The 26,473-nt window shown below is 55.3% G+C and overlaps 9 protein-coding genes across 9 annotated transcripts; 5 read left to right on the forward strand and 4 right to left on the reverse strand.

The window, feature by feature from the left end:
• Positions 1–344: 344 nt before the first annotated feature.
• On the forward strand, positions 345–3,205 carry N656DRAFT_586182 (TPR-like protein). The gene is made up of 2 exons (XM_064810190.1): positions 345–2,903; positions 2,969–3,205. The coding sequence occupies exons 1-2, from the start codon at positions 534–536 to the stop codon at positions 3,041–3,043; spliced, it is 2,445 nt and encodes an 814-aa protein (XP_064671906.1). The 5' UTR covers positions 345–533; the 3' UTR covers positions 3,044–3,205.
• A 1,126-nt stretch (positions 3,206–4,331) lies between these two features.
• Positions 4,332–5,492, forward strand: N656DRAFT_777529 (histone H4). The gene is made up of 2 exons (XM_064814838.1): positions 4,332–4,829; positions 4,901–5,492. Coding segments are annotated over exons 1-2 (165 nt in total). The 5' UTR covers positions 4,332–4,828; the 3' UTR covers positions 5,065–5,492.
• On the reverse strand, positions 5,448–6,217 carry N656DRAFT_750373 (Sedlin). The gene is made up of 2 exons (XM_064812994.1): positions 5,886–6,217; positions 5,448–5,788 (listed from the first exon to the last, which is right to left on the reverse strand). Exons 1-2 carry the CDS (start codon positions 6,068–6,070, stop codon positions 5,476–5,478), a joined length of 498 nt encoding a protein of 165 aa, XP_064671908.1. The 5' UTR covers positions 6,071–6,217; the 3' UTR covers positions 5,448–5,475.
• Positions 6,218–6,456: 239 nt separating this feature from the next.
• N656DRAFT_728717 (mitochondrial 54S ribosomal protein YmL31) lies at positions 6,457–7,098 on the forward strand (the record flags this gene model as incomplete). The annotated part of the gene is made up of 3 exons (XM_064812602.1): positions 6,457–6,506; positions 6,561–6,790; positions 6,852–7,098. The coding sequence occupies 3 exons, from the start codon at positions 6,457–6,459 to the stop codon at positions 6,902–6,904; spliced, it is 333 nt and encodes a 110-aa protein (XP_064671909.1). The 3' UTR covers positions 6,905–7,098.
• Positions 6,759–7,871, reverse strand: N656DRAFT_843884 (RNA-binding domain-containing protein). The gene is made up of 4 exons (XM_064819110.1): positions 7,765–7,871; positions 7,568–7,686; positions 6,852–7,497; positions 6,759–6,790 (listed from the first exon to the last, which is right to left on the reverse strand). Exons 1-3 carry the CDS (start codon positions 7,825–7,827, stop codon positions 7,113–7,115), a joined length of 567 nt encoding a protein of 188 aa, XP_064671910.1. The 5' UTR covers positions 7,828–7,871; the 3' UTR covers positions 6,759–6,790; positions 6,852–7,112.
• Positions 7,872–8,326: 455 nt separating this feature from the next.
• Positions 8,327–11,067, forward strand: N656DRAFT_706149 (uncharacterized protein; the record flags this gene model as incomplete). Its single annotated transcript, XM_064811332.1, has 2 exons — positions 8,327–8,668; positions 8,743–11,067. 2 exons carry the CDS (start codon positions 8,327–8,329, stop codon positions 11,065–11,067), a joined length of 2,667 nt encoding a protein of 888 aa, XP_064671911.1.
• Positions 11,068–12,207: 1,140 nt separating this feature from the next.
• Positions 12,208–14,482, forward strand: N656DRAFT_586550 (uncharacterized protein). Its single transcript, XM_064810191.1, has 2 exons — positions 12,208–12,424; positions 12,499–14,482. The coding sequence occupies exons 1-2, from the start codon at positions 12,307–12,309 to the stop codon at positions 14,154–14,156; spliced, it is 1,776 nt and encodes a 591-aa protein (XP_064671912.1). The 5' UTR covers positions 12,208–12,306; the 3' UTR covers positions 14,157–14,482.
• Positions 14,483–16,909: 2,427 nt separating this feature from the next.
• On the reverse strand, positions 16,910–23,298 carry N656DRAFT_705945 (phosphatidylinositol 4-kinase-like protein; the record flags this gene model as incomplete). The annotated part of the gene is made up of 14 exons (XM_064811314.1): positions 16,910–16,949; positions 17,024–17,228; positions 17,314–19,780; positions 19,847–20,033; positions 20,929–20,977; positions 21,011–21,367; positions 21,449–21,562; positions 21,619–21,868; positions 21,928–22,029; positions 22,088–22,371; positions 22,435–22,566; positions 22,736–22,752; positions 22,899–23,052; positions 23,127–23,298. The coding sequence occupies 14 exons, from the start codon at positions 23,296–23,298 to the stop codon at positions 16,910–16,912; spliced, it is 4,530 nt and encodes a 1,509-aa protein (XP_064671913.1).
• A 1,743-nt stretch (positions 23,299–25,041) lies between these two features.
• N656DRAFT_586877 (ATP-binding protein) lies at positions 25,042–26,108 on the reverse strand. The gene has a single exon (XM_064810192.1). The coding sequence runs from the start codon at positions 25,726–25,728 to the stop codon at positions 25,096–25,098; it is 633 nt and encodes a 210-aa protein (XP_064671914.1). The 5' UTR covers positions 25,729–26,108; the 3' UTR covers positions 25,042–25,095.
• Positions 26,109–26,473: the final 365 nt, after the last annotated feature.

Raw genomic sequence — 26,473 nt, forward strand, 5'->3', positions numbered from 1 at the left:
AGCTATGTTTTTGCATCTTGGGAAAATCTGACAACTGGAGTTGTGGGCCCGCACCATTGCCCGTGCCTTTGTTTTTTTCCCAGTCTGTTTTCCCTTCCCTGACAGGCCAGCTGAGGTCGACATTCCACGCCCCGCCATCACTTCGTCACCAGTGATCCTGCCGAGCCATTCATCGTTGCTTCGGAGAGCGGCACTGAATTTCGACCACGGTTGCGCTTACGATCGACTTCCCGATAACTAATCGTTTTCTTAATCACATCCGTTGCATCGGCCGTATCCTTCTTACCTGCCCGCGCAGGGCCCCATCTGTATCCGTGGAGGCAAGCGGCCCCCGGCATCGCCTTTGATTCCGCCACCGACCTTCCAAACCGCTCTTCGCGAAGGGCTGCGCGCTATCTCGCCAAGAGTGAGACCCTCCATGCCCATCTTGCTCAGGACAGTCGTTGGTTCGAGCGGTCCCATGGATTATCCTCGTCGGTAGCAGTTGGAACACAGCATCCCACCCGAGCCGGCGCATTCGTGCTCACTTCAAGATGGCACCGAACAGCGCAGCGATTGCAAACCTGCTAAGGCAGACTGTTTACTACCATCTCGACAGCCTCGCTTACCAGAATGCTCTCTTCTTTGCCGAACGGCTGCATGCACATGACCCGCGCTCCCCCGAATCCGCATACCTGGTTGCGCTCTGCCACTTCCGCCTCGGCGATTCCCGGTCGGCATACGAAGTTAGCAAACCGTTCGGCTCACGAGGGGTTCATGTAGGGTGTTCCTTCATCTTGGCGCAGTCGTGCTTGGATCTGGAACGGTACAAGGATGGGATTACCGCCTTGGAGAAAGCACGGCCGCTGTGGAACCCAAAATGCACTGTGGGTAGGCACACAGCCTCGACCCGCGCTCCCTCCCCTGATGCAGCCGCTGTCTGCTGTCTGCTCGGCAAGCTGTACCGGGCATACGACGATAAGAAGAGGGCAGTCCAGTTTTTCGAGGAAGCACTAAGAGCCAACCCCTTCATGTGGGATGCCTTCACGACTTTATGTGACATGGGCGTTAATGTCAGGATACCGAACATCTTTAAGCTGGATGACTCCTTCACTCGCACTTTCGACCAGGAACTGGGTGCAACACACGCCGAGCTTAATGGCGGCCCGCCAGAGCCGCTTCAGAAGAAGACTGGCATACAAGCTGTCAGCCAGGAAAGCGATCCTTTTGAGGGCTACCGCTCTACAGCGTTTCAGGACATATCGAGCAATAATATGTTGTTCGCCGAGCCTAGCGAGAACGACTTGGTGGCTAAATTTGCCGTAGTTCAGCCCAGGTATACGGCGAGCCAGGGGAACAAGAATGGGCATGAAGGAACGGACACTGTGACTGGCGCTACCAATTACGAGATACAGACGTCGCGCAATGGTTTTGGCGCGGAGGCACCGCTGGCTCCCACTAGACGGACGCGGGGCGGTCAGGCAGCTGAATCAAGTCTTATCGACGGGTCCTCGAGAGTGGGCTACCGATTGGGATCCAAAAAGCGGGAAAGGGCTCAGGATCAGCCCACGGAGCTCTCAGAAACGATGACACGAGGGCCGACCCTCTCTCTGTCAGCAACTGAGAGGAAGCGCACAGCATCGGGCCAACCCGCCCAGCCACGCCTGCTCAACGGCGAGGAACCTAGGAGGAGCGCTAGGCTCAATGTGGTCCCTAGGACGGCCGCTTCAAGAGCCAACTCGAGCGCCAACGTGAATGGTGTGCCGGCGACCCGCGAACTGAAGAAGGCTAGGCCCCCAGTCTCCCGGATTCTGCGCCCAGGCTCTAGTGGAACGAGCGTTGGCCGGGTTGTCAGCGGCAACCGGAAGCCTCTGGAGGAAAACAGTATGGACGTCGACCAAGCTGAAGCACCACGGGTCAGAGAGCAGCCTGTTGTGCAAATTTCTCTACCCAAACCAGTCGAGCCAGAGCCGGTGAGGGTAGAAGAGGGATTGAGGTGGATCCTGGATCTTTTGAAAAAGATGGCATCCGGATATCTGCTCTCATCGCAATTCCAATGCCAAGAGGCATTGGCTGCGTTCTCTTCTCTCCCACGGAGCCAGCAGGAGACGCCATGGGTGCTGGCCCGGATGGGCAGAGCACAGTATGAGCAGGCTAATTACGCAGAGGCCGAGAAGTACTTCAGGCGGCTCCGAAAACTCGCTCCAGCACGCCACGACGACATGGAAGTCTACTCGACCGTTTTATGGCACCTCAGGAAAGAGATTGATTTGTCATTCCTGGCGCATGAGCTCGTCGATTCCGTGTGGGACTCGCCACAAGCTTGGTGCGCGCTTGGAAATGCGTGGTCCCTAGCTTGTGACCACGAGCAAGCACTGCGGTGCTTCAAACGAGCTATTCAGCTCCACCCAAAATTCGCCTACGCCTACACATTGCAAGGACACGAACACGTGGAAAACGAGGAGTACGACAAGGCCCTTACGGCATACAGGCACGCCGTCTCGGCAGACAAACGGCACTACAACGCCTACTACGGTATTGGGAAAGTCTACGAGAAGCTGGGCAACTATGAAAAAGCATGGAGTCACTATTACGCCGCGTCGGCGATCCACCCGACGCACGCCGTCCTCATTTGCTGTATGGGAACGGTGTTGCAGAGGCAGAAGCAGATTGCACAGGCGCTGCCCTATTTCAACAGGGCCGTTGAGCTGGCCCCGCGGGCGGCCGAGATCCGGCACAAGAAGGCCCGGGCGCTGCTGGCTACCGGGCAGTTGGAGGAAGCGCAGCGGGAGCTCATGATTTTAAGGGACCTTGCGCCAGACAAGGCTCAAGTCCATTTCCTACTTGGCAAGCTCGCCAAAACTCTCGGAGACAAAAAGGCCGCCGTCCGCCATTTTACCATCGCCCTAAGTCTGGACCCTAAGGTGAGAGCTCACATTGTGAACTATCCTTGAAAGAGAGGCTGCTAACCTCGAATTCCTTCATACAGGCGAGCGGGCAAATCAAGCAGGAGATTGGAGGACTTGAGGATGACGATTGTTTGAACGACTCCATGATGCACTGATGCTCGCGATTTGGTCATGACGTCTGAATACGAACGTTATCCTAGGATGCCCTACGCATGGACGGACTTGGTCGCGTTACGGATGAGCTACTTAGCTTGCGCTTGGAGGTGCCTAGTGATCCCGGCTCGGGAAATAAGACGGAGGCCCTACTGGAGTGGCGGGAACTAGTCGTTGGGGGGTGATTGGTATTTTCTTTCGCAGCAATGTGAGCATTGCATTGCATTGCATAAACATGGCAAAGGCGTTCTTGGAGAGCATCGAGCATGCTTCCGCTTCGCGTGGACTCCCTCAGGTCAAGGCAGACTTAGCCGGGTGGATTTTGTATGAGTACCTTAGCATTGCATCGGCCAACCGTGTATTTCTATGGAGTCGGGGCGGACACTGGATGGATGGAAAGGGATGGGATGGAATGGATTCGGTTTTCGCGGCCTCAGCAGAGAAAGGAAGAGCCGGCTGGATACAAAATGGGTAATACAGGAATTGATGATTGCTGGTCTGGGAGGAGTGAAGCTACACCTATACGACCCGTGAGAGATGCTCTTTTACATACATCCTTGAGCATCGCCAGCCTCTACCTATATACAGCGTTGGAGATCCCGACAGATGGCAGCGAAGAACCTGGTAATACCTGAGACCCGGGATGATGCCCGGCGAGGGCTTGAACGAGACTTGGCAATGAGTTGTTGATTGTGCCTTGAGAAAAGCCGGATGGGCGGCATCATGGCACTGCCGGTCATCCCAGGCACGGGTGATATTTTAGGATTTGAAGGTGTACGGTGTGTCCACAGGATCCTCTGATACGTAAAATATAAGTAGCCGTTGTATGCTTTTCGTCGTTGACGCAAGATCGTTCGCCATTTTCACCGTTTCGCGGTTGGAAGCTTGGACCAGCCTCTTCGATCTCATCTTTCACCCCCGGCTTGGCTGCGCCTGCGCGCCTTGCATCTTGAGAAGACAGCCGAGGAGCTCGGGCCATTTTTGTTTGTGGGGCGGCCCCCAAACGCGCGACTCTTGCAGGCCAGAAAAACAGGGAGCAAAGCCACGCGCATTTGCAGCGCTTCTAACACTCGATTTTACTCCGTAAATCCAGGCTTTCAAAACGCAGCATTAACGAATTTTCATTTGGCGGGAATTAAGCACCAACACAACATCCGAAACTGGACTAGTGCCCTTTTATTCCAACTTCCAGATCAGCTGCACTGATCCAGCTGCCTGGCCATACACCTATTTAACTGGTGCCCCCCTCTGACTCGCCAGCTTTTCCTCTTAAACACCACTCTTTTTACAATTGCGCGCAGTTGAACCATCATCAACAGCATCAACTTTTCATCGATTTGTCCATTGCGACAAGCCATTCCATCAATAAAACACATCTACATCAAGTTGATACATTTATCAATATGACTGGACGTAAGTTTTTCAAGTTTGAATCATTGCACACTTCTGCGTCGACGTCGATATGCATGGCTCTTCCAGGTTCGCGACTGGATGGTTTGAACTGCCTGCGTGGGTGGGGCACGCGGTTCACAACGCGTCACGCTATCGCGTCCTGTTTCCTGCATTTTTGCACTGCATCGCGGCGTCAACGATAATTATCCTGTCCATGACTTCAAGCCTTTGATTATACTGACGCGTCGTGTCGTGTAGGTGGCAAGGGCGGAAAGGGCCTCGGCAAGGGCGGCGCCAAGCGTCACCGCAAGATTCTGCGCGACAACATCCAGGGCATCACCAAGCCCGCCATCCGCCGTCTGGCTCGCCGTGGCGGTGTCAAGCGTATCTCTGCCAGTATGTTTTTTTTTGGCCGTTCTGTCTATCAAATCCATCTCCACAACACAAATACTGACAGCCATGTCCAGTGATCTACGAGGAGACCCGTGGTGTCCTCAAGTCCTTCCTCGAGGGTGTCATCCGCGACGCCGTCACCTACACTGAGCACGCGAAGCGCAAGACGGTCACGTCGCTCGACGTCGTCTATGCCCTCAAGCGCCAGGGGCGCACCCTCTACGGTTTCGGTGGTTAAGCGGGTTGAGCTTGGGAAAGGAAATGGGGTTCGAGTTCATGCTCGTCATCGTTATGCGATCAGTTGCATTCGCATTATTATCTTCAGCGACGCAGCATGATTGGCGTGGGGGGGCAGTGTGACTTGCACATGGCATGATCAGGTACATTTGTTTTTCTGAGAGTGATTTTTACGCCCGGCGTTTTGGGGGATGGGGGGATGGGTACACTATGACACGGTCAATGGGAGTGACCAGGGCGTCACTGGCATGGGATAGGCAGTCCAACCCCTGTGTTGGCGGAATACATTGATTTGATGAACTCGTCGGTTGCATGTCGTGATTGTTTTGCGTGTCCTCCAGCTAGGCTCAGTGTGCAGAGTAGCACCCTTACTTTGCCGAAATGCCTGGGATCTTGAACAGAACATAATCGGCTATAAATATTTCCTCCCTGCCGCTGCAACCCTCGCGCGAAACACGGGGCTCCGAATCTCCATGTTGACCTTGTAAAACGGGCTCATAATGGCCTTTACATAGTTATCGTAGACTTCGTTAAAGAAATTCTTGATCGCTTCCTCCGTCTGTGGGCTGGTTGGGTTTGCGCCGACCGACGTCGAGTTGCGGGTTGAGCTGCCAGCGCCGCCGACGGGGGCTGGCGGCTGGTGCAACAAGAGAAACTTGACATTTCCGCCCGTCAGGAAGCAGGATACCCAGTTGTTGAAGAACTTGTCGATCACCTTGAGGTAGCTGGCCGCACGCGGCACATGGTTAGCGACGGAAGGGGACAAACGAACTGCTAGGGGAGCAGTTGGGGTATCGTCGAGAATCTATGTACAATACGTACAGCTGTCCATTTGTCCACTGCACCTCCTCGACAATGTCCAGGCTGCTGTGCAGAATGAACTGGTTGAGGTGGCGCGCCTGCTCGCTGAAACGGGCCTGCCCATCGCCGCCTTGCTTGCTTGTGCCGAACTCGTACTCAAACAGCGGGTTGTCTTGGGTGCCGATTATGGCGAAGTAGTAGCTCATGGTGGCTTCTTGGCCGTTTGGTTGGACTGACGGTACGTTGGTTTCTATCGGTCAATCATCTGCATGTCGTTCGGTCAAGGAGTTGCGACGTCAGATTGCTACTGTGGCCTGTCGCATTCCGTCATTCGCGGCTGGATTCATCATCTCTGTGAAGCATTCATCAGAGGGAGTTGAGCTGGATCGCGCCAAGGCTGCAGGGCAATGCTTTAAGTTGAGCGGGTCCCGGACTTGTGGGGGGACCCACTTGCAACGTAGAGCGTGCCATGATTGGCTTGGCGCTTGCAGCCGGGCGCCGCGAAGTTTTGGAGCGCCAGACAAAGGTCTCGTCCGTACTTGGAGAACTTCCAATCCACTCGGTGGCCCGGTTGAAGGTCTCCGTCACAATCATGTTCGGGCCGTTCAGAATTACAAGTTCCCTTGGTGGGGGTCTTTTATGGTTGGTCTACTATACTACTGTGCATGACTGCTCGCGATCTGACACTCGGCATAGGAAAATCCCCTGGCGCCTCTCTCCGACTCAAAAGCTCCGTCAGCGCAGGCGGTTACGGGCCGTCGACAAGGTCGTCGAGACGCTGAGCAACGCGTTAGCCAAGAAGGGTGAGACGCTCAAATCATTGGAACGATGGAAGGCCGAAATGCCTACCGAGGCCGAGATGCTGTCCAAGGACAAATACACCATGTTCGACCGGAAAGAAAAGAGGTATCGCAAGGGCATCCATAGTACGTCGGCCCTTGGAACTTGCGATGGATCGTGCGGCGTGTATCTGACATTCTCATCTAGAACTTCCCAAGTGGACGCGTGTGTCCCAGAGGGTCAACCCTCCCGGATACTGAACGAGGCAACCGACATCCTTCTGTCCTGTATTTTGTGTACCATACGAAACGGAACAAATGGCGTTCATTATGGCATCTTAGTATCGGCTAGGTAGATTTCACACACAGACGATAGAGCGATGCAAAGGTTGTTTTCCTGGGGTATTACCTATCTTTTCCGCAAAGAAACAGTCAAATCATGCACTTCCCGCGCCAGCTCCTGGTCGATCTACCGCAGCCGTCCGTAGTCGTCGTCGTAATCTCTCCCTTCCCGACTCAACTTCTCCGCCTGTTGGAGTGCTCGGCCAAGCCCGCCACGGCCCTCGTCGTAGTCTTCGCGGTATTCATCACGCACCTGCCCCCCTGATTTGCCACGGCCATACTGCCGGCCCTCTTCGAAACCTGGATCTAGATCGGTCCGGATGATGCGCTCGTCAAGCTTCGTACCCCCGATATACTTCATGCAGTCGAGCGCGTCCTGGTGGGTGTAGTACTCGACAAAGCAGAATCCGCACGGCGTCTTGTTGAAGCGATCAAGGCCCATGACGAGGCGCTTGATCTCGCCGCACTTGGAAAAGAGCTCGTATACCTGCTCTTCTGTGGTGTAGAATGATCTGAAGTGGCGCTTGTCAGCCTTCGCAAATTCGTGGTTTGTGATCCGGGGATTTTGGGGGCTCGACGAACAGATTGCCAACATAGAGGGTGGTCGCATTCTTGAGACGGTCTTCCTCCGGTTGTTCAGCCTGCATGTTAGTGTCTTCGTCCCCATCGCGCCGGTCCTTGTCGCTACGTCGCCGTTTGTTCTGGTCGGACAGCGAGGCATGCGTTAGACAATTCTGATGCTTCTCGCGAACAGATGTTTCTCGCATCAAGATACTCACCCTATTGAGGAAGTAGGCGCTCGGCTGGTCGAGCCGCTCAACTGTTGTCCGTGGGCCCCGCATGTTTTGTGTGTCCGTTGCGTCTTTCCGGTAAGCGTCTAACTTCCCGGGGCTTGAATTGGAGATGGGCAGATTGTTTGGTGGAAGCTACCTTGCCGTGGTGCTTGCGATAGTGGTGGTTCTAAGAGTGGTTTCGGAAAGTGGGTCCACCCATCACGGCAAGGGTCTTGGGAGCCGCTAATCTTGCTTGCCTGCCCGCGTTCCGGTAACGTAACGTTAGCATGCCTTGAGCATGCCTGCCAGAAGCTGTGCAGGGCCCAGGCTCGTTAGGAACGCGATAAACAAACAATCCGGTCGGGTGCTTTTTGAACTTTGAAGCTTCCCAACCTCGCGAAAAAAAAAATACGGCAGCCCGTGATTTTTCAACCACCTAACTAGAGGCACCGCTTGGTATCAATATCTCATTCCTTGCTTTGCAAAGGTTAATTTACCAGTTGTTCAATGCTGCATCGATAGTGGCAACTCCAAGGAAAGTGTGTCCTCAGCTCACCCAGCTCCGCAAATGCCCAAGATCAAAAGCTTTGCGCCGAGCTGGCTCAATGAGCCGGCTCCCGGCCACAAACTGTTTGACCACACGAGCGATGGCAACAAGGCTTCTGCATCCCTCCCGTACGGCAAGAAGGCGAAGCCAGGTCCGCGGCGGACAATTGCTCGGAGAGGCGCCGAGGTGTTCGTGGCAGTCGGCAAGGAGATACGATGGGGCGACCTCGTTCAGCTCAAGGAGTCTTGGGAAGCGAAGCAGACACGGTCTAGCAGCGTTCCTCGCATCAAGAGAGAATTTTCAGATGGCTCATTTGAGGTTTACGACGAGGAAGCGGCTGGTAATAGCAGTGTTGGATACAGAGTAAGTGTCATATGGAGGACCACTCTGCTCCCCACTCCAGTTGCACTCTAGCCCGCTAAACTCCACGGAAACAGACAATCAAGACGCCTGTCGCCGATGACATCCGCCAGCTTATCATGTCCCCAAATCAGGATTTTCTCGCCGTCTTGACAAGCCACACTGTGCACGTCTGTATCCTTCCAGATGAAACTATGAGTGCTTCGCACCTGCGCTCCACGGACACCGCGCCCTTCAAACTCAAGTTCTGGACCCTCGGACCAACAACGCACGTTACCTCTCGATCGGCAGTCGTTTCCGCGATCTGGCATCCTTTAGGTGTTAATGGGACGTGCCTGGTCACTGTTACCGAGGACGCCGTGGTGCGACTGTGGGAGCTGTCCACGGCGGACCGCTGGACCTTTGACGCGCCTACCCTCGCAATCGATCTGAAGAGATTAGCGGATGGGACTTATTTGGATCAGGACTTTGGTGTCTCCCCATTGGCTACAAACAAGGCCTTTTCGCCAGACTCGTTCGATATGGAAGTGGCGGCCGCATGCTTTCCTGCCAGGGACTCCGGAGGCTGGGCACCAATGACGTTATGGCTGGCTATGGCCGGGGGCAGCGTGTATGCCCTCTGTCCACTGCTCCCTCAGCGTTGGGCCCCGCCCCCGACCCTCATCCCGTCTCTGTCAGTTTCCATCGTTGCCAGGGTCGCCGCAACCGAAGATAACCCGGAATCGTCCCCTGAGGCTCGACGCTTGGCCAGACAACAACTTGACTGGATGTCGGATCTTGATAACCAAGAACCGAAGATCGTGGAAAGCACAACTGGGAATGTCGAAGTGGAAGTCTACACACGCCCCACCCACCCCGGAACGGTCCCGAAGCTCCAGGGCCCTTTTGAATTTGATTTGAATCCCGAGGACGAGCAGGACGATGAGGTGGAGCTGAAGGACATTTATGTCATTGGAGAGAAGGCTGATGTGTCTGATTTGATGTTTGGGGAAGAGGAGGAGCTAGAGATGGGCGACGATGACCAAAACGGCTTGTCCCTCAACATCATCTGTCTCCTCTCCACCAGCGGGCAGGTCAAGATCTGTCTGGATATCGAAGGGGTTGAGGCTCAGTGGCTTCCTCCTCGTCTCAAGACTAGGTCCAACCTATTCGCTTCAGCGCCTAAAAGTTCGTCCTTGTTAACATTTCAGACCTTTGATACCGTCAAGCCCGTCGAGGTGGTAGCCGACAGCTGGCCGATGTTCAGCGAGGACGTCACTTCCCGCTACTCGTTCTACGTCACTCACTCAGGCGGCATCACCCTGGTTTCCCTGGCCTCGTGGGTGTTCAGACTTGAATCCGAACTCCAGGGGGATTCCGAGGCTGGCGCAGGATTTCGTATCGATTTACTGGCCAAAAGCGCAGGCACAGAGCGGGAGCGAATTTACACGCATAGTAATAGCCAGGCTGCCCTTGCAGCAGCGACAGCCATCCGTGATCCGGATCTCGGCCATTTCGTTCTATCCGCCACTTCCAACGACCCGGTCGCACTTTTCTTTGATACTCCTGAAGTTGAGGTTGAGGTTAGAGAGTCTTCTCTGGCCCTTCCCGAGCCGACAGAACCGTGGCAGTCCGAGGTTGGCTGGGAGCCACGACCTCTTTTCCATCCTTCGGAAGCTCTGGAACGCAGGAGCGCGCTACCGACATGGATGGAGCATTTGAGGACGGGTAGAAGGCGGACGTTGATGCCTCAGGAGATGCGACTCTCGATGGCCACCCTCGAAGTCTTTACCGAAGGCCATAAGGTGATTACCAACGAGGTTCTGGAAGTCAACAGCGCCGTGGCGGAACTGTTCAGGAAATGCGAGGCCCTTCAGGTTGAACTGGGAGAACAGATAAAGAAGGTGAACGAAGCCAAGAAGCGAATTGACAGGATTACTGGGGACGATTCGGCAGATGACGAACCAGTGTCTGAAAACTCGCTTGTCCAGGGCAGACTGCAGGCGGCGCGGCAAAGGCAAGAGGAATTGGCGAGTAGAATGGAAGGCCTCAAAAGGAGGATTGGCAGAATTACGAGGCGTGATTTGAGTGACAAGGAAAAGGCATGGGCAGACGAAGTGCGCAAGCTCGAGAGCAGCATCCTCCGGTCCGAAGCAGACCAGGCATCATCGTCGACTCCTGAGCCGTGGAAACGATTCGAAGACCTGAAGACGTTACGGGACGCCTTGCTTTCGGAAGCGGAAAAGCTGCAAAGAGCTGAAGAGGGAGCCGATCAAGGATCTCCTACCTCGCCGTTGCCTGGCCTCAAGATACCTGTGGAAATCCGGAAACAAAAGATGGCGCAGGTCATTGGTCTGCTCGATCGGGAGACGGCACTCGTAGAGGCTGTCAAAGCCCGGGTTGAGAGACTAAGCCTTGGATAGGGAGAGCTTTGCCCCGTTGGGCAGAGACAGACGTGGAAGTCGGGGAGGGTATGTTAGGGAGGCAGACAGGGCCAGACACCCAACAGGCTTGTTTCGATACATCTTGTGGGACAACAAATCCATTTGATATGATACAGTACACGCACCGCCTCGCTTGCGCTGTGGGTTTTTTTGGTTCGCATGTCCAGGGTACCATCGCCGTCATTTGAGAGACAAGAGAGCGTACGAGGGTACCGCCAGCGTGAGCCAGTCCAATCAATGCTAACTAGTCCGGATAAGGTGCAGGGCTAAGGGTAGGAGCGATCCCGAATCCGGTTTGAGCCACAACACACGTTGGAAGAGTTTTTGTTGGGCTGAGGGAGCACTACAATTCAACCGTCAAGTTGGGGCCAGTCAAGCTGTCCCGACGACGACGCCCTATGGTTCCACATCGCGGATCACTCGCCTTATGGCTGTGCAACCTGCCGGGATGTCTCATACGCTTACAACGGGTGCTTGCTTTATGCGCTGGCTACCACTATGTTGAACTTCGAGAAAAAAGCGCCCTTCGTTCCCTCCTGTGGCAGCCTTTGCATTCTTCCACTCAGCTGGCGTCTGGCACCTCGCGCTCCAAGCGTGTATTTGCGCGATTCGGCTTTGAGAACTGCGTCCACCACCCCATCACGCTTGACATCGTGCCAAGGCTCCTCTGGAATGCTTTGGCGTGAATCCGAGGGTCAATGATGAGCGTCGGTGGCTTCGATGTGGAATAGAACAACCCGAACTTCGGTGCTTTCCCACCCCGGTTCACCTCTCACCGCTCCCTGGCCCGAACTTGGCGCTTCTGGCATACTACCATCTTCTGTTGTACAAACCGATATACCCCATACTCCGTCACCCCCTAGGATGATGTCCGGACTCGCACGCCGTTCATCGGCATTCATTGTGACACCCCTCGCACCCACCCCCAAATCCATCTTTTCCGAGACCCGTCTGAAGTTCTTCGGAATGCCGCTCACCGTGCATTATGCAAGTACGCCTCACTTTTTTACTTGCTGTTGAGTGTCCTCCCGTAGGTTACAGGACGCTCGCCCGTCTACTTCCGTGCCATTGAAACCTCACTCTTCCCGGGCTTACCGGCTAGGACACAGAAACATGGGGGCAAAGAGCGGCTATAAATATATGGCGTCCAGGCTGTCCCTTCCGGTTCCCAGCCGAAAACAGGTTACTGAAGCGTCCTCGGTGGGATAACAAATCCCAATGCTGGTTCGTCTAATCAGCACTGAGTCTGCCCAATCTCCACTGCAACCGACTTCACGCTCTAGGATGGCTCCTGCAGCTCCTCCTCATCCACTCGATCTGCGTGGTCAGATCATCGGTGAGTTGTCCGCTGCAGGCACGCCAGCTGCGTTGCATGATACCATATCCCGGAACGCTAATGCCATTACGCAGACAACTGTCAATTCTTCAGCCGGCCCGATGCCGGCATCTCACTGGTCGTCGCAAAAGAGCCCCTTGGGACTTTCAAGGCCTTTGTACTGAGGGCTGAAGACGGCATCCGAGACGTTCTCCTGTCCGAGGCAGGCCAGTCCGTCTACGAAGCTCTGCAAGCCCTCCATGTCAAGTCTGCCGAGGCCGTTCAGAACTACATCGCAAACAATGGCTTCGCCTTGCCACAGGCTGTCAAGAAGCAGCGCGCCAAGCAGGCCGGCAACCATGGCGACGGGCGCGATAGCGACGCCGCTTCGGTTTCCTCGACCGTCACCATAGAGCAATCTGACACGGACTGTGGGTCTCTGTCTGACAATGAGACGGTCTCAGTCACGTCAGTCGGCAGGGCGAAGCGACGTAATCAGCACAAGGCGAAAAGATCGACCAAGCACAAGTCGCGACGGTCCCGCTCACGATCCCGGTCTCCCTTCTCCCCTCAGCGCTCCCTGTCGAGCTCATCAGAGTCCGACGACGACTTTGCTTTCCGAGGCTCAACGCGCCTTCCTCCCATCCCCTTCCGCCAGGCGCCCGGCCGCTTCAACCCCTTCCCCCAGCCCACGGCGCGCCTGGGCAATAACCCGGGCAATGAAATCCCGCCTCACGAACGCTGGCGCCCCTTCCTGCAAGATCCATCCTGTATTACCATTGAACCCGCCGAGAAATTCGAACGAGCAGCCAACCGGCCGCCCGGGCCTCCAAGCACAGCAGCAGCAGCGGCAGCAGCCATGACATCTTGCGGCTACACTCCCATTGGAGTGGTTACGGGCGCGGGCATGGCCATGGCCAAACCGCCCGCGGGCCCTGCTGCTACCGGCCCAAACCACGTGGGCATGCCTACCCATAGTCCTAGTACTGCTGCTGCCTCCCAGCCCGGACCGCAGCCGCAGCCCCAGCTAATGGATCTCGTCCTCGTCGTCCGCTGGCGTCACCACGGGCCATGCCACCACAACCAGCCGCGCGCCACGCTGCAGCAGCTCCCCTACCCGCTTACGGTGCGCCAGATCCAGGATGCCGCGCTCACCTATGTCAGGCGTCAACCCGGCGCGTTTGCTTCTACCTCCACTACTGCCAGTGGACCAACCCCTCCGGACATGACGGGGCTGCTCTCGCACCGCCTGTGGCAGCTGCGAGCGACCGTCAAGACACTGATCGTGGGTGACGGAGAGGAGGTTGATTTGGGCGGGTATACCGGCTCGGCGGATCTGACGAGGCTGGTGGTGGCGGGCTCTGGGGCTGGCTCTTCCGGTATTCCCAGGGTGGAGGTGGATGTTTTTGGCGAGGGCCCGGTTCGTGGTGGTCCTGGGACTGGAGTGGGAGGAGGCGGCACTGGGCTGGGGGGGATGATGCCGCCCGTTGGGCCTGCTGGTCCGGTGCCTGGTACTGGTGCTGTGGGCAGTGCTCATGGTTCTTCTTCTGGGCAAGCGATCGGCCTGCCGCCGCCGCCACCTCCACCACCACCATCACGATCGCCTGCTGGCTCCATGGGTTTGAATGATGGAGTCGGAGCGGCAGGGCTGTCGCATTTGCCGCCGGCCACGGGGCACGGGCATCAGCCTCGTCGGCAGTTTGCGAATGGGCATGTCCATGGTCAGGTTCAAAGCCCGGGATTGCCGGAATGATTGGGACGTCATGTCACGCCATGGCAATCCACTGAGAATGGGTAGGCAGGGATGGGGGTTGAAGCGGATGGGATGGATACAGGCCAGAAATCGGGCGGTCTGTTTTCGAAAGTGAGGCTTCGCAGGGACGTGGACCGCTTGGTGACAGCAAGAGCAGTCATGCAGACAATGGGATACACCAAGGATACACTCGGAAGTAGGACAGCATCATCTTATTGCCCAAGGAAACACTTAGGCCAGCACCAGCACCATCACAACGCCACGAATGGTGCTGGAGGACGGAACGGTATGGGGCATCTGACAGACCCATGTCTTGGTCGGTCAACACTTGCACATGAGCCCATACTACTTTTTGAGCAACAACATCACCGCCCCTTGACGCTTCCCCAATGCAGAGATACTTTGGAGTTCTATATTGAGCACTTTATTGCACCACGCCCTGCTGTATCTTTTTGCAGCTCTGTACGCTTCCCCTAAGTTTATCTAGCCATTGGCATAATAGGCAAGGCTTCTGGAGCCATCACACAACATTTCAGGGCGAGATCGGCGACCCTTGCCAAGCAGCAGAGGCAGTAGGAGTCTGAAAGGGGGTAACCCCGAGAAGCAATATCAGGTAGTCCGAATCCGACTTTGTAGATCTCTACCTCTTTCCATGCCTTCGATCGCCTCGTTCCGTCCGTCCACCGTAGCCCCGTCCCTCGGTTTATCAAGCGCCGGGACAGCCGGGACGTGCCGAGATGTAGTGTCGGGCCTACGGACCTCGTTACACCACAGGAAGCCACATGTATGTAGACCGGTAGGGCTAGCGCGGACAACTACCGGCACAGTAAACCACTTTCGGGATCTCAGCTGGGGGTACAGCTAGTTGCTATTCTTGCCCCGCCTTGACCTCACCCATAGAACGACAGAGAGGTGCTTCTCGTCATTAGTAGTAGTGGTTACCATACACAAAGCCAATGACGCACCATCCACTACTACTGGATCCCGAGTCCCCGAGTCCCCGGCTTGCCTATTGTCTCCTGTGCTGCGCACAGCTAGACATCGACAAGCAACAACATAGCGACGAGAAGCACTCTGATCGCCCTAGAGTATGTGTGTAGGTACCTATGCTTGCAGTTACCAGTTTCCGCGGAGGAACTTGGAGGCCACCACCATCCGTCTCTCACCCACACAGGAAGGGGATGCAGGCGTGGACAAGACATCCATCCCACGCGCGCGACGCCGTCCACGGAGAAGGCAGTTAAAATCGCTCTCGGGTCAAAGCAGGGCGAGGATGAGAAAATTGTAAAAGAGCAAAGTAAGAAATTAAAAGAGATACAGCATGGGAAAAAAGCTTGAAGCTCTTGGTCACGACACGACCTTTTGTTGCATCTCCTCTCATCTTCCGAGGAATCATTCACACAGTTCCACCATTCGCTGCCTCGTCTACCTACTCAATCCTATCATAGCTCCAGAAGTCAGCCTTCCCCGTAGTGCCTCCCACTCGTCTAGAAAGGGAGCGGCTGACACACGCAAATGTCGTGAATCATCAAAACTTTGGGCAGCATCCCTGAGCTCGTTGCAAACCTTGTGAAAGCTGCAGCCTATAGCATGCAAGTACATACATACTCCAATACAGCCGCCAGGGGGGTTCCGGAGAACTGGAGGTTGTTTGAAAGCAAGGAATGGAAAGCAAGGCGAAGAGGAAAGAAGCAGGAAAGTGAAGGTTTCAGGAAAGTGAAAGAATGAAGAGCAGAATAGGAAGAAGGCGATGGCCAACCTGTCTGAAACAACACCAACTACGGATACAGTAAGCAGTAACTGTTGTTCAAGGTAATGAAAGGAACCGGGATTCGCTCAGGGTGGGTTGAAGAGTTGCAAGTCTCAACAAGTGAAGAGCCTCGAATGGGGCTGGGGTGGCTGGGTGGGAAGCCTTGAGTGAAATTCCCTGAACACTAACGTTACTGTGTAAAACCCTGTTCCTGAATCTTGGGCTTCTAACTTGATTGGAAGAAATTAAAGGAATGCCGTCCGGCATTTGTCGATCTTGAAAATAAGCGTTGATTCAGAACGTGGTAACCATAAATTACTTAAACGCTACTTCAAGATCGGCAATGTAAGGCTTGCTAGTCTCGCCAGTCTATGTCATTCCCAACCTGGAAATGTGAGAGAGTAAGCTTGGCTGAGGTATACTCGGCTCAAGAAGCTGGAACAAGACGTTCAAACTGCCTCTACATACCTATATATAACCGATGAACAATAACCAGCTGTTTCATCCTGGCTCTGTGCCAGGATCCATCCGTTACTTGACAGCCACATGTTGCCTTCTAAGGCGCGACACTGCAGTTCGTCCGTGTTTGTGCCTGGGGTTCTGCCAGTCTCGACCAGCCCAATGAAACATATCACAGCCCAACTTCACAACGAGTATCACAACTACTTCTCTCACACTTTGCAAACCCTTTACTCGCTCAGTTACACTAGGTAAATAGGCAGGTAGGCACAACACTGCAGCGAGGCAAGTCTGGTGCGCTCGTCAGACTGAACCTCTCACAGACGTCGCGACCTACTCGTACTCGATAACCAACAAGAGCACATAGACAGATGCCACCATCTATTTATATCGCCCATCTCCAACCCAACGCCGTCAAGATGCCCTTAACAAGATGCCGCTCTTTAACTGGGAAAGGGATATCCTTCTCGCTCCGTCAATCATTCTCATCAGCAGCGCTATGAACAGACGCACCCCTCTTTTTGTCCCCCGCCGCTCAACACATCTAGTAGATCCCCTGCGTCCTATACTGGAAAGTATCATAACTGCAGAGCCCTAAAGTCAGCCAGACCACATACATGACTAGATTGGGAGCGGGAGGGAGAAGAAGGCAACCCACAGTCGTGTATAATAGCTACCAAGCGACTTGCCAATCAGGTCATTCTCGACAAACTGCTCGGCCTCGTCGGCACTCAGCTGCAGCTGGAAGCGCCCTCGCAGCGCCGCCGTCACCTGCGTCACGCCCGCCCCGAAGCAGGGCATCTTGGACTCGCGGCCCATCATGCTGACCAGGTCCGTGATATTGTCTGCCGATCGCCGGAGGGCTGACACAACGAGTTAGTCCCTCTTCTCCTCATATGTACCGCCCAGTAAGATATTTGTTTTGAGCGGGGAGGAGTAAGAACGTACCCTGAAACGCCTGTTTGCAAAGCTTCTTAAAGTCATCGAAATCCGGCGAGCCGACCCCACCCAGCACATCAACATATTCGTAGGTAAGCTTGAACGGCGCCGCCTCAAACCCGACCGAGCCGGGCGAGTTGGACAGCATGAAGCCAAAATCAATATGAATGATGTGTCCCTCGTTGTCAATAAGGACATTCCCATTGTGCCTGTCCTTGAGCTGCAGGACGTATGAGATGACGCTGTACGCCGCGAGGGACCTCTTGAAGGCATCCACGCCGGCCCGATAAGGTTCACTATCCGGGCTGCCAAACACCTTAATGAAATGGTCCCTGAGCGTCGCGATCCTGCGGCGGGGGTTGGCGCCCGACTCGATGCTTGAGAGGGTGAGGCTGCGCTTGATCGAGTGCAGCGACACGCCGTTGGCGATGGTCTCGATTAGGCCAGACGACTCGCCCGTGACGAGGATGCGCATCAGCTTGACCCACACGGGTACGCCCGCGTCGACCCAGATCTTATGGCACACGCGGATCAGCTGGCACGCAAAGGCCTCCTGGCGCAAGTCCGAGCCCGTCTTGACGATGACGCTGACCAGGTCCCAATTCTTCATCCAGCCGTAGGGCGACGACTTGCGGATCCGCTCCTTCTTCGTCTCCCACGCCTCGCCAAACACGGCCGCGCTTGGGTCGTCGCGGTCGCCCTTGCGCTGCAGGCCGCCCGTCTTGATGTCGTTCTCCATCCGGTCGATGCCTGCATTGGCGTTGAGATTAGGTTCGACAGACGGGGCCGTGCCATCGTCATTGCCCCCTTCTGCACCTCCGTTGGCAGCCTCGTTCGCCGCTGACGCAGCCTGCGCCCTGGCCATGATCATGTCAAACGTGGGTCCTTGGCCATCGTCAAGATCGAAGCTCTGCTCTTCCAGACTCTGCATGCTTGCGATGATGCGCGCCCGGATGGCCGCCACCTCCTGGCGGGGCCGCTTGCCGCTTGTTGCGTCCAGCTGCGCCAGCATCTGCGAAGCCGTGCGCATGTGCACCGCTAGGGCCGAGAAGTCGGGCTGGTCGACCGAGTTGTTGCGCGGATTGGTCAGCGTCATTCTCCTTAATGGAGGGCTGGAAGCTCCTGAGGTGGGGTCACCCGAGCTCCGGGGAGTGCTCTTATCCGAGCCGGTCGATGCCGTGGTGTTGGCAGCGCTCGACAGCCGGAGGGAGTGGCTCGATTGCATCGGCCTTGGCCCAAAAAAGTCGTCATCTACGGGCTTGAGCATGGGAGAACTCCCCAAATCCCCCGATGCCGGCTCAAAGACGCTGTCGACAACCAACTCTGGCGGGCGGGAAGTGGTAGATAGTTTCTGGGCATCGGACAGGTCAAATATTCGCTTGCGTGTTCCTTGCTCGGCCAGCAGATTCGTGAGTAGTCTTTGGTTGTCCTGGGTGTCGGGATCAAACGTGAAATCATCGCGCAGAATTTCGACCATGAGCAGGTACGGCACCTTCTCGGCGCTGTTGAGAACAGTGGCCTCGGCCGGGTTGAGCCGGACTATCCTGTGATGGCGGCTTCGGGCCGGAGAGCCATCCACCAAGTCAGGAGGGCATATGACCGGGATGTCCACCTCCGCGGGTAGATCCCGGGCGATGAGTGCCAGCTCAGCACGTAGGGCGCTCAAACGGGCAGGCTTGGGGACCATGATTAGGCGGTTCGAGATGTCCTCCAATGCCGATAGGAACGCAGTCTGACAGCGGAAATAGTTTTGGCGCAGCAGGCGCGTCTTTTGCAGAGGGGTCATGTCGGCTAGATTCAATGGAGTTTTTAGATGGTGAGAATGTCTCCTCTGTATAGGCTCAGACGGCCGCAGGCCAGCCGACTGTGGCGTAGATGGCCTTGTAACGATACGAGGTGGCCTGGACTCAGGTAAAGGCAGAGAAGCCGAGCTGAGACGTCCGTCGAGGGCCAAATTCTCGAGCTGTGACGGTAAACCTGCATCCTCCTTCTTTTGTGACGGGGTTTCCACGGTTGCCGACTTTGATGACGGTCGCGGTGCCTTGGCAGGTGATTTTGTGTGCTGGTTGCCCTGCGTACCCCTAGAATCCGGGGCACTCGCAACGCGCCCATCCTTTGGCCGCCTTGCTCGAGGATTTCCGGTCATGGTGTGTGCGCGGGCCGGCACATTCACATTCGCAGTGACAGCCGCGGCCTCGGAAATGGTTTCGACAACTGGGCGAGGCTTCCTAGCTTGGGCAACGGCTAGGGGTCCAGCCCAGTGTGGCAGAAAGGGGCAGGCTATGCTTCCAAGAACGAAACTCCCTAGAACCGTTACGGGTAGGACATTTTCGACAATCTTTTCATGCCTTCCGCTCTCCGACAGACCAAATACGACATGTTGTACCTTGTTGTATACCCTGCGACATGTCTTGAATGCTTCGGTCTGGGGATTCGATGATAGGTCGTGCAGGTAGGTCTGGAACAACCAGAATGTCTGCGGGGGAAGGGTATTAGCCAGCGAGCTGGGGGAGCGGGGGATAAATGAGAGAGAAGCGCGAACCAGCAATGCTGCGGTGACCGACTCCTCGCAGAGATCCAGCAGGAACTCCTCCAAGGCCATCGACTCATTGTCGAGGCTGATTATGAGGTGGCATAGCTGCGGAAGAAAGAACTCGATATCCTCGTAGGGAAACTGGCGAAGTTTGCTGCAGAGCACGTAGTGGATGCCCACATGATCGGCGTATCGTCTGCAGCGAGAACAAGTGGTTTGTCAGCACTGCGCTGGGGCGGTTTCTTGCTATGAGGTGAGGGCGGCGCACGAGAGATAGGACACGGAGAGGAAGGGGTCCTGGTTGAAAACATCGCTTTCGAGGAACCGCTTCAGCAAGTCCCAAGACATTGGTCCCGACTGGTCAGGGAGGCGGGCTGGACTGGGGATAAGAAGGAGCGATCAGAGTCATCAGACAGGGAGGAGACAGCATGCTCATGGGCATATCTGCCTGGTTCGTCAGAGGTTCGCACAAGGAGGCGCGCGCAGGAGCTGTAGCATGGCGGCCACCCGAGGGATCCGGTTCGGGGTTTGATCTGGGATGTCAAGGTGCGGAATGTTCGTCTGTTGAGAAGTACGAAGTTGATCCAGAGGACAACTTGAGCCAAAGCTCTCCATTTGGCCAATTCGCGAAGGGGTTCGCTCCGCTCGGCTGCTGTCGCTGCGCCCCTAACGGGGCCCCACCTGCCGAGCCTTCAATTTATAACTAACCCCGACTTTCCACTGTCCACTTGCCTTGACTCCTCCTACCTTCCGGCACTCGGATCAATGTGCGCATCTTGTTGAGATGGAACAATGATGGCTTTGTCTAGGTCGACTCAATGCGTGAGGGTTGCCACGAGGTTTCCCTCTTCGCTTTTCTGTCGCTGCGATGATCTCCCTCCTGCGATGATCTCCCTCTCTTCCAAGTTCTCATTGTGTATCACTAACCCAACAATCCGAAGTCTCAGGGGTAGCGGGGGCGGTAAAAGGTCACGACATGAACACCAAGTCGTTCAAGTTCAACATGTCTCTTTAATCTGCACCGTAAATAGCGGCCAAACTCCAGCTAACGCGAGGATGCAAAAAACAACACTATCCAAATGCTACCAAACAGATTTTTTCCGTTGCCTCTGCCACTGTCCCCGCCTTTTCCTCCTCCTGCTCGGCTTGACCCTCTGCGTCTTGTCAGTTCACAGCCCGCCCCCCAGACTAGAAAGCCACAGAGACTCACCTTGTATTTGACCCGCTCGCTCCCATCCGGCATCTGCACAATCTCATGCTGGATACTGTACCCAAACGCCGGGAGCACTTTGGCCCAGACCAGCCAGTAACCGGTGCCGAGGACCAGGAGGCTGGTGCCGAGCGTAGGTACGACAAAGAACGGCACCGTATGAAGCAGCGAATTCGGGATGAAGGGCGCCGCTTGGACATAGAGCAACGAGATGATCCAGAAAATGGTCAGCAGCGGCGAGCTCCGAAACGTAGTGCGCTGCTCGGCCCACCGTTCCGACGGGGCAAAGCTGAGGTAAACAAGGCCGATGGCGAGGAAGACTTGGGTTCAGCCGAGTAGGGTTAGCATGACATGCTCACTTAGGTGAATGGAAGGAATAAAGGGAGGTTGGAAGAGCCTACCCTTGATCCAATTGCTGCTGTAAATGAAGACGTTGGTGACGAACATGTAAACGTCTGAGGTGTGCGACCCGAGGATGAGGCCACAGGAAAAGATCCAATGGAGAAAGATAGCCCCTGACAGCAAGTCAGTTATCATCATTCGTATCATGCTCCATCTAACGAGTGCTCACCAGTAGGAGCGTTGAATGGCCAGTCGCTGGCCCAAAAGCGAGACCAAGGCAGAATGCCCTCTTTGGCCAGTTCCTGCTTGACGCGAGGCATGGCAAACGACTGCGCAAATACATTGCCCAACGCCGAGAGGGCGATGAAGAGCGGCACCACATGGTCGACGAAGGCGCTCTTGCCCCATACGTTCTGGAAAAACTGGGCGGCAACGACCACCTTTGAGTTGGCAATCTCGCTTTTGGTCATGGCGGCAAACTGGGCTCGTGTTAGTGGCTTGTATCACACAAGCAGGGTAACATCCTTCTATAACTCACATAGGAAATGTTGGCGAGAACATAGAGCACAGTAACAACCGAGATGGCAATCGGTGCTGCCTTGCGCAATGTCTTTGGCGCATTCCGAACTTCGGTCAAGACCTTCAATGTGATCAGCATCAACGGTCCTTCTTCTCTCGACTAAGGAATGACCGCGTACATAATTTGCATTCTCCCACCCGCTATAAGCGTAGAGGATTTGGAGCAGAGCAGTGGCATATCCGGCGACAGCACCGGCCGAGTCCTCCTCATCAGGCTGCGGCATGTCGGGTCCGTGAAAGCTTGAGAAATTGCCAGGGTGGGGTCTCGGTGTAGCTGTCCGTCCGGCAAGAGCGGCAAAGCCGGTGCAGACGAGTAAACTGAGCAGAATGAGCTTGAAGGCGCCGAGGCCGTTGCTGAGCCAGATACCCCAGCGGGGAGCAAAGGCATGGATAAGGCAAACCACTAATTACAATATTCAACAGACGTCAGGTATTGTATGTTAAAAGGATAGGATGCGTCACTGACCAGTAATGGCGGCAATCGCAATACCTCGATTCAGCCAGCTCCCGTCTTGGGCGTCATATGTTATCGCTCGCAGTATATAGCTGCTAAAGCTAACGCTACCGCCGGTGGAGATGGCAAACAGAACGAATTGGACTGCAATTGAGTAAGCATGCAGAAGTTGTCGAAGGCAATTTGGTACATACCTGCGAAGATGCATGTTGCCAGATAGCGTGGCCTCTGATAAACCCGCTCTAGCTATCCAAGGGTCATTGGCGTCAGAAAACTGGCATAGAAATGGCCACAAAAGGGTTTTGTAGCTCACATAAACCTTCTCGCCTCCTGAACGTGGCAAAGCGGTGCCATACTCCAGGTAGACAAACAGTCTGACTCCATGTCAGCATTAACATGAGGCTCTGGAAAGCGATCTAGTGCCATACCCGCTTCGAGAGTCAGCTTGGGTTCTTCAGACGAGGCGGGGAACTTACCAGAAAGTCATCAAGCCGCCCAGGACCCAAAAGAGCAACGTCATACCAACGCTGTTTATTGAGTAAATGATCCCAGACGGGGTTGAGTATATTCCCGCCCCAACGACCCGGTTGATGATCAAGAAAGCCGTGGACCAAGTCCCTAGTTTTCTGTCTGTGGGCGTAACGTCGCTGTCAGAAAGGTCGCCCCCAACTTTCCGCCGATAGGGGGATAAGAAGACGACGAACCTTCGGGATAGACAAAGTCATGATAGTCGTCATGTGCATCATCAACAGTAATTTGCCCAACGCCGCTGCCGCTGCCCAGCACGGTATGATAGGTACCAGTTTCGTCGATCACACCAAGGGCCTCCGGGTCCTTGTCGGCCACTGGCTGTTCGAAGATCTCCGGCTCTTGCATCTCGCATCGGCTCCCGTTGCAATTCCAGAGAAACCTGGAACTGCTTCGCCTGTTGCTAGTCAAGATACCGATCTTCTCTCGGCTCACCAAGCCTTCCTCCCCTCTCGTTTCGCCCTCGTAACGGTGGTAGCAAGATGGTTATGCTGCCTGGTTTGATCGGGTAATTGAATCCTGGGGTTTTCACGGCGCTTGACGTTAACGGCAACACAGCCCGGCTTAAGGCTGCTCTATATCTTTGGGCGGCCTTGTTCTCTCCTCGGGCAAAGCCGCACTTCTGGTGATTGCGCTGCTAAGTGCATGCTTCGGTCTGGAATTCGAGTAAAGCACCTCTCTCGGCCCAATGATGCTGAAGCGGGCGCAAACCCAGAATGCGAGTGGTCGAAACAAAACAGGAGGAGACGGGCAAGAAGCCAAGTGACGATTGCCCTGCCCGGTGGGATAGCCTCGCTGCTATCGAATCACAAGCTCAATTAGCCGAAGCTACTAGGAAGCTACCAACCTGACTGAAGCAGCTGGTTAGTGGTTCATACAGCCTGTTACAGTACGTCCAGTGCCCTGTAACGGTATGTGTGTATGTAAGAAACCAGCGCCGTACCAGCCGAGGCCAACCCATCCCCGGCCACTTTCATATGGTTCCCGAGTGCAACCAAATTGCATGAGGCCGGGCATGGAAAGGAGGTGGACAGCTGAAGAAGAGGTGGGCAGGGAAAGCTGGGGGGCCAAACAGAGGATCCAATTAGACGGGGGTTGGGTAACAATGCAGGACACTCAGCAACCCAGAGGGGTTCCACAGTGGAAACCGAGTGTGCCCGCCTGCGATAAGCGACGGCGGGCAATGATAGGAAACCGCCGGCCCGGGTCATCAACACTCCGCTGCTGCTGCTTGGCTTCTAAATATTTCATAGAAGAGCGCCTCCTTCTTGCGTCTCCTAATAACGAATACAAGTGATTCATTGTACCGTAACACAAGTAGGTCACAAACCGTCGGGAATAGAAGACCAGACGTTCCTAAAGCACCAAACCAACCTTCCATGGAATCATGGAAACTCCAACGCTGCTTCAGGCTGTCGACCCCGCTGTCATCTGACTGGACGTTACACTAGTGTGGTCTGGGCAGTAACTAGGTAATTTCGGGTAATTACCTTACCAACTTAACTAAGCGTAATTATCACCCGCCGAGAATTCAATTAATTTACCCCACGCCCATCAACTGTCGTGTGCCCATCCTCAACCATTTCCAGGTTGAGAAGAAGGTTGGATTGACAGCACCGTCATTGTACATACAGCACCCTTTGCTTGCTACACCTTGATGTAGTAACAAGTTGCTTTCCCCTGGGAACAGCCTTATTCGAGAAAAACGAGCTTGCCCTACACCTGCATGGATTCAATAATTCTGACCTGCGCCGCGCCTTGCTGCACTGCGGGTCAGACGTCGGTTCCCTGCCTCGAGCGGGAACCTGCTTCTTGATGCTTCGGTGCGGTGCGTCTCATGCCTGTCGGACACTTCTCCAGGTTGCGCTTCACCTAATAGAAGGGCTGCACACGACAGTGACCTACAGTCAACATCCGGAAATCAAAGCTCAACCCCAACGGAACATGCAGCGGTTCTTATGCTTCATCCAGGGCCGTCTAGACAAAATCACAACGTTGAGGACCTCCATAGAGCTATGCGTGGGTAAGGCTGCCTGACACAAAACCACCCCGCCGCAGGGGGGGAAGTTCCAGGCACAACTCTTTACAGTTTCTGCCTCATGAAAGACCCCACCAGGACACGCCTTTATAGGCTCTTATAAATAGTCAACCTAGAATGCGCTCCAAGACATAGTCTCGCAGCATCTCCGGGTCTCCCGTCGAGTCCACCACGACAACATTCTCCTCCGGCCGACACGGGTTCTTCATCCACCTCCCGAACGTCTCTCGATCGCCATCCCCTTCAATCTTGTCTTCGCCAACAACAGCAGCAGCACCCCTCGCCGCGGGCGCAACCGCACCCGCCGGAGGCCGATCGATCCCCGAGCGCTGGCTCGCCATCGGCCGGACACGGCCGCGCAGCCGCCTGTCAAGCAGCTCGGCATCCTGCACTCTGCACTCGACGTACCAGGATTCGTAGCCGTGCTGTCTGGCGCGCGCCGCGCCCTGGTCAAGGACCTCCCGGAAGTTGCACGGGCTGTCCATGATGATCCCGGCCACGCCGCCCTGCTCCATCAGGTCCTGGGCCAGCGTCGACTGGAGCCGGTAGGCGTGTTTTGCCGCCTGCTCGAAGGCGAGGCGTGTGGAGGGTTCGAGAAAGGCGGATCGCAGCACGTCGTGGTCGATGACCACCCCGCCGAGGGCGCGTCCGAGGAGTCGCGCTAGCGTGCTTTTCCCGGACCCTGGTGTGCCGGACATTTGGATGAATAGCTTGCGCGACGGCGTCTGCGGCGTGGACATCTTGCTGATGACTATGGGGAATGGGCAAGAGACGAAGGTAAGGGTGAGGAAGTGAAATGAACACGGTTGGTAGATGAATCGGATGTATATCCTTTGCTGCTGTTCCCACCCCCGGCGTGATAGGTACTGTACAGTAAGTGAGTTGTCACTGTGGGCCGTGGGGATGAATCTCAAGTCGTTCAGTGTGCCTTGCCCGTGTAGGCAGCCATCAGCATCAGCGCAAATGTTAGCCCTGTCCAATAGTACCTAGGTATAGTGCAATAGAGTAAACAATGAAGACACTCAAGACTCACAAGCATCTTCTTTCCAAGCATACGATGCCCTTTCTGATTGAGGTTTTATCTCCTCGCCGAGAACAAGACTTTGAGCAGAACGGATCAAAAACAGCGTGGTATTGTCGGTAGCCTGCCCACACATGCCCATCTTCCAGCATTCCAAAAGCCAAAGACCCCAATACTCCCTCTCGCTTCGCAATAGCCGCTTCCCAGATATCCCAAGACCGCGCTCAGAACAATTACATGCTTGTATGTAAATAGCTGCATCTGCCAAGCCTCGAAACAAAAGCCACGAGCGCCGGGACCGACCGCTGACAAACCATCCCACAACGCCCTCTCCTTGGTGGTTGAACCCCTTTTCATGTCTTGATAGCCCTCGCCTGCCGTCCCGTAAAAACATTCCTCTTCATATCCTCCTCGATCTGCGCCAATCTCGCGCGCTGGAGTCTGCGTTCCCTAATGACCTCGTC

The sequence above is a fragment of the Canariomyces notabilis genome (genome assembly GCF_033297395.1).
Source record: "Canariomyces notabilis strain CBS 508.74 unplaced genomic scaffold N656scaffold_6, whole genome shotgun sequence".
NCBI lineage: Eukaryota > Fungi > Ascomycota > Sordariomycetes > Sordariales > Chaetomiaceae > Canariomyces > Canariomyces notabilis.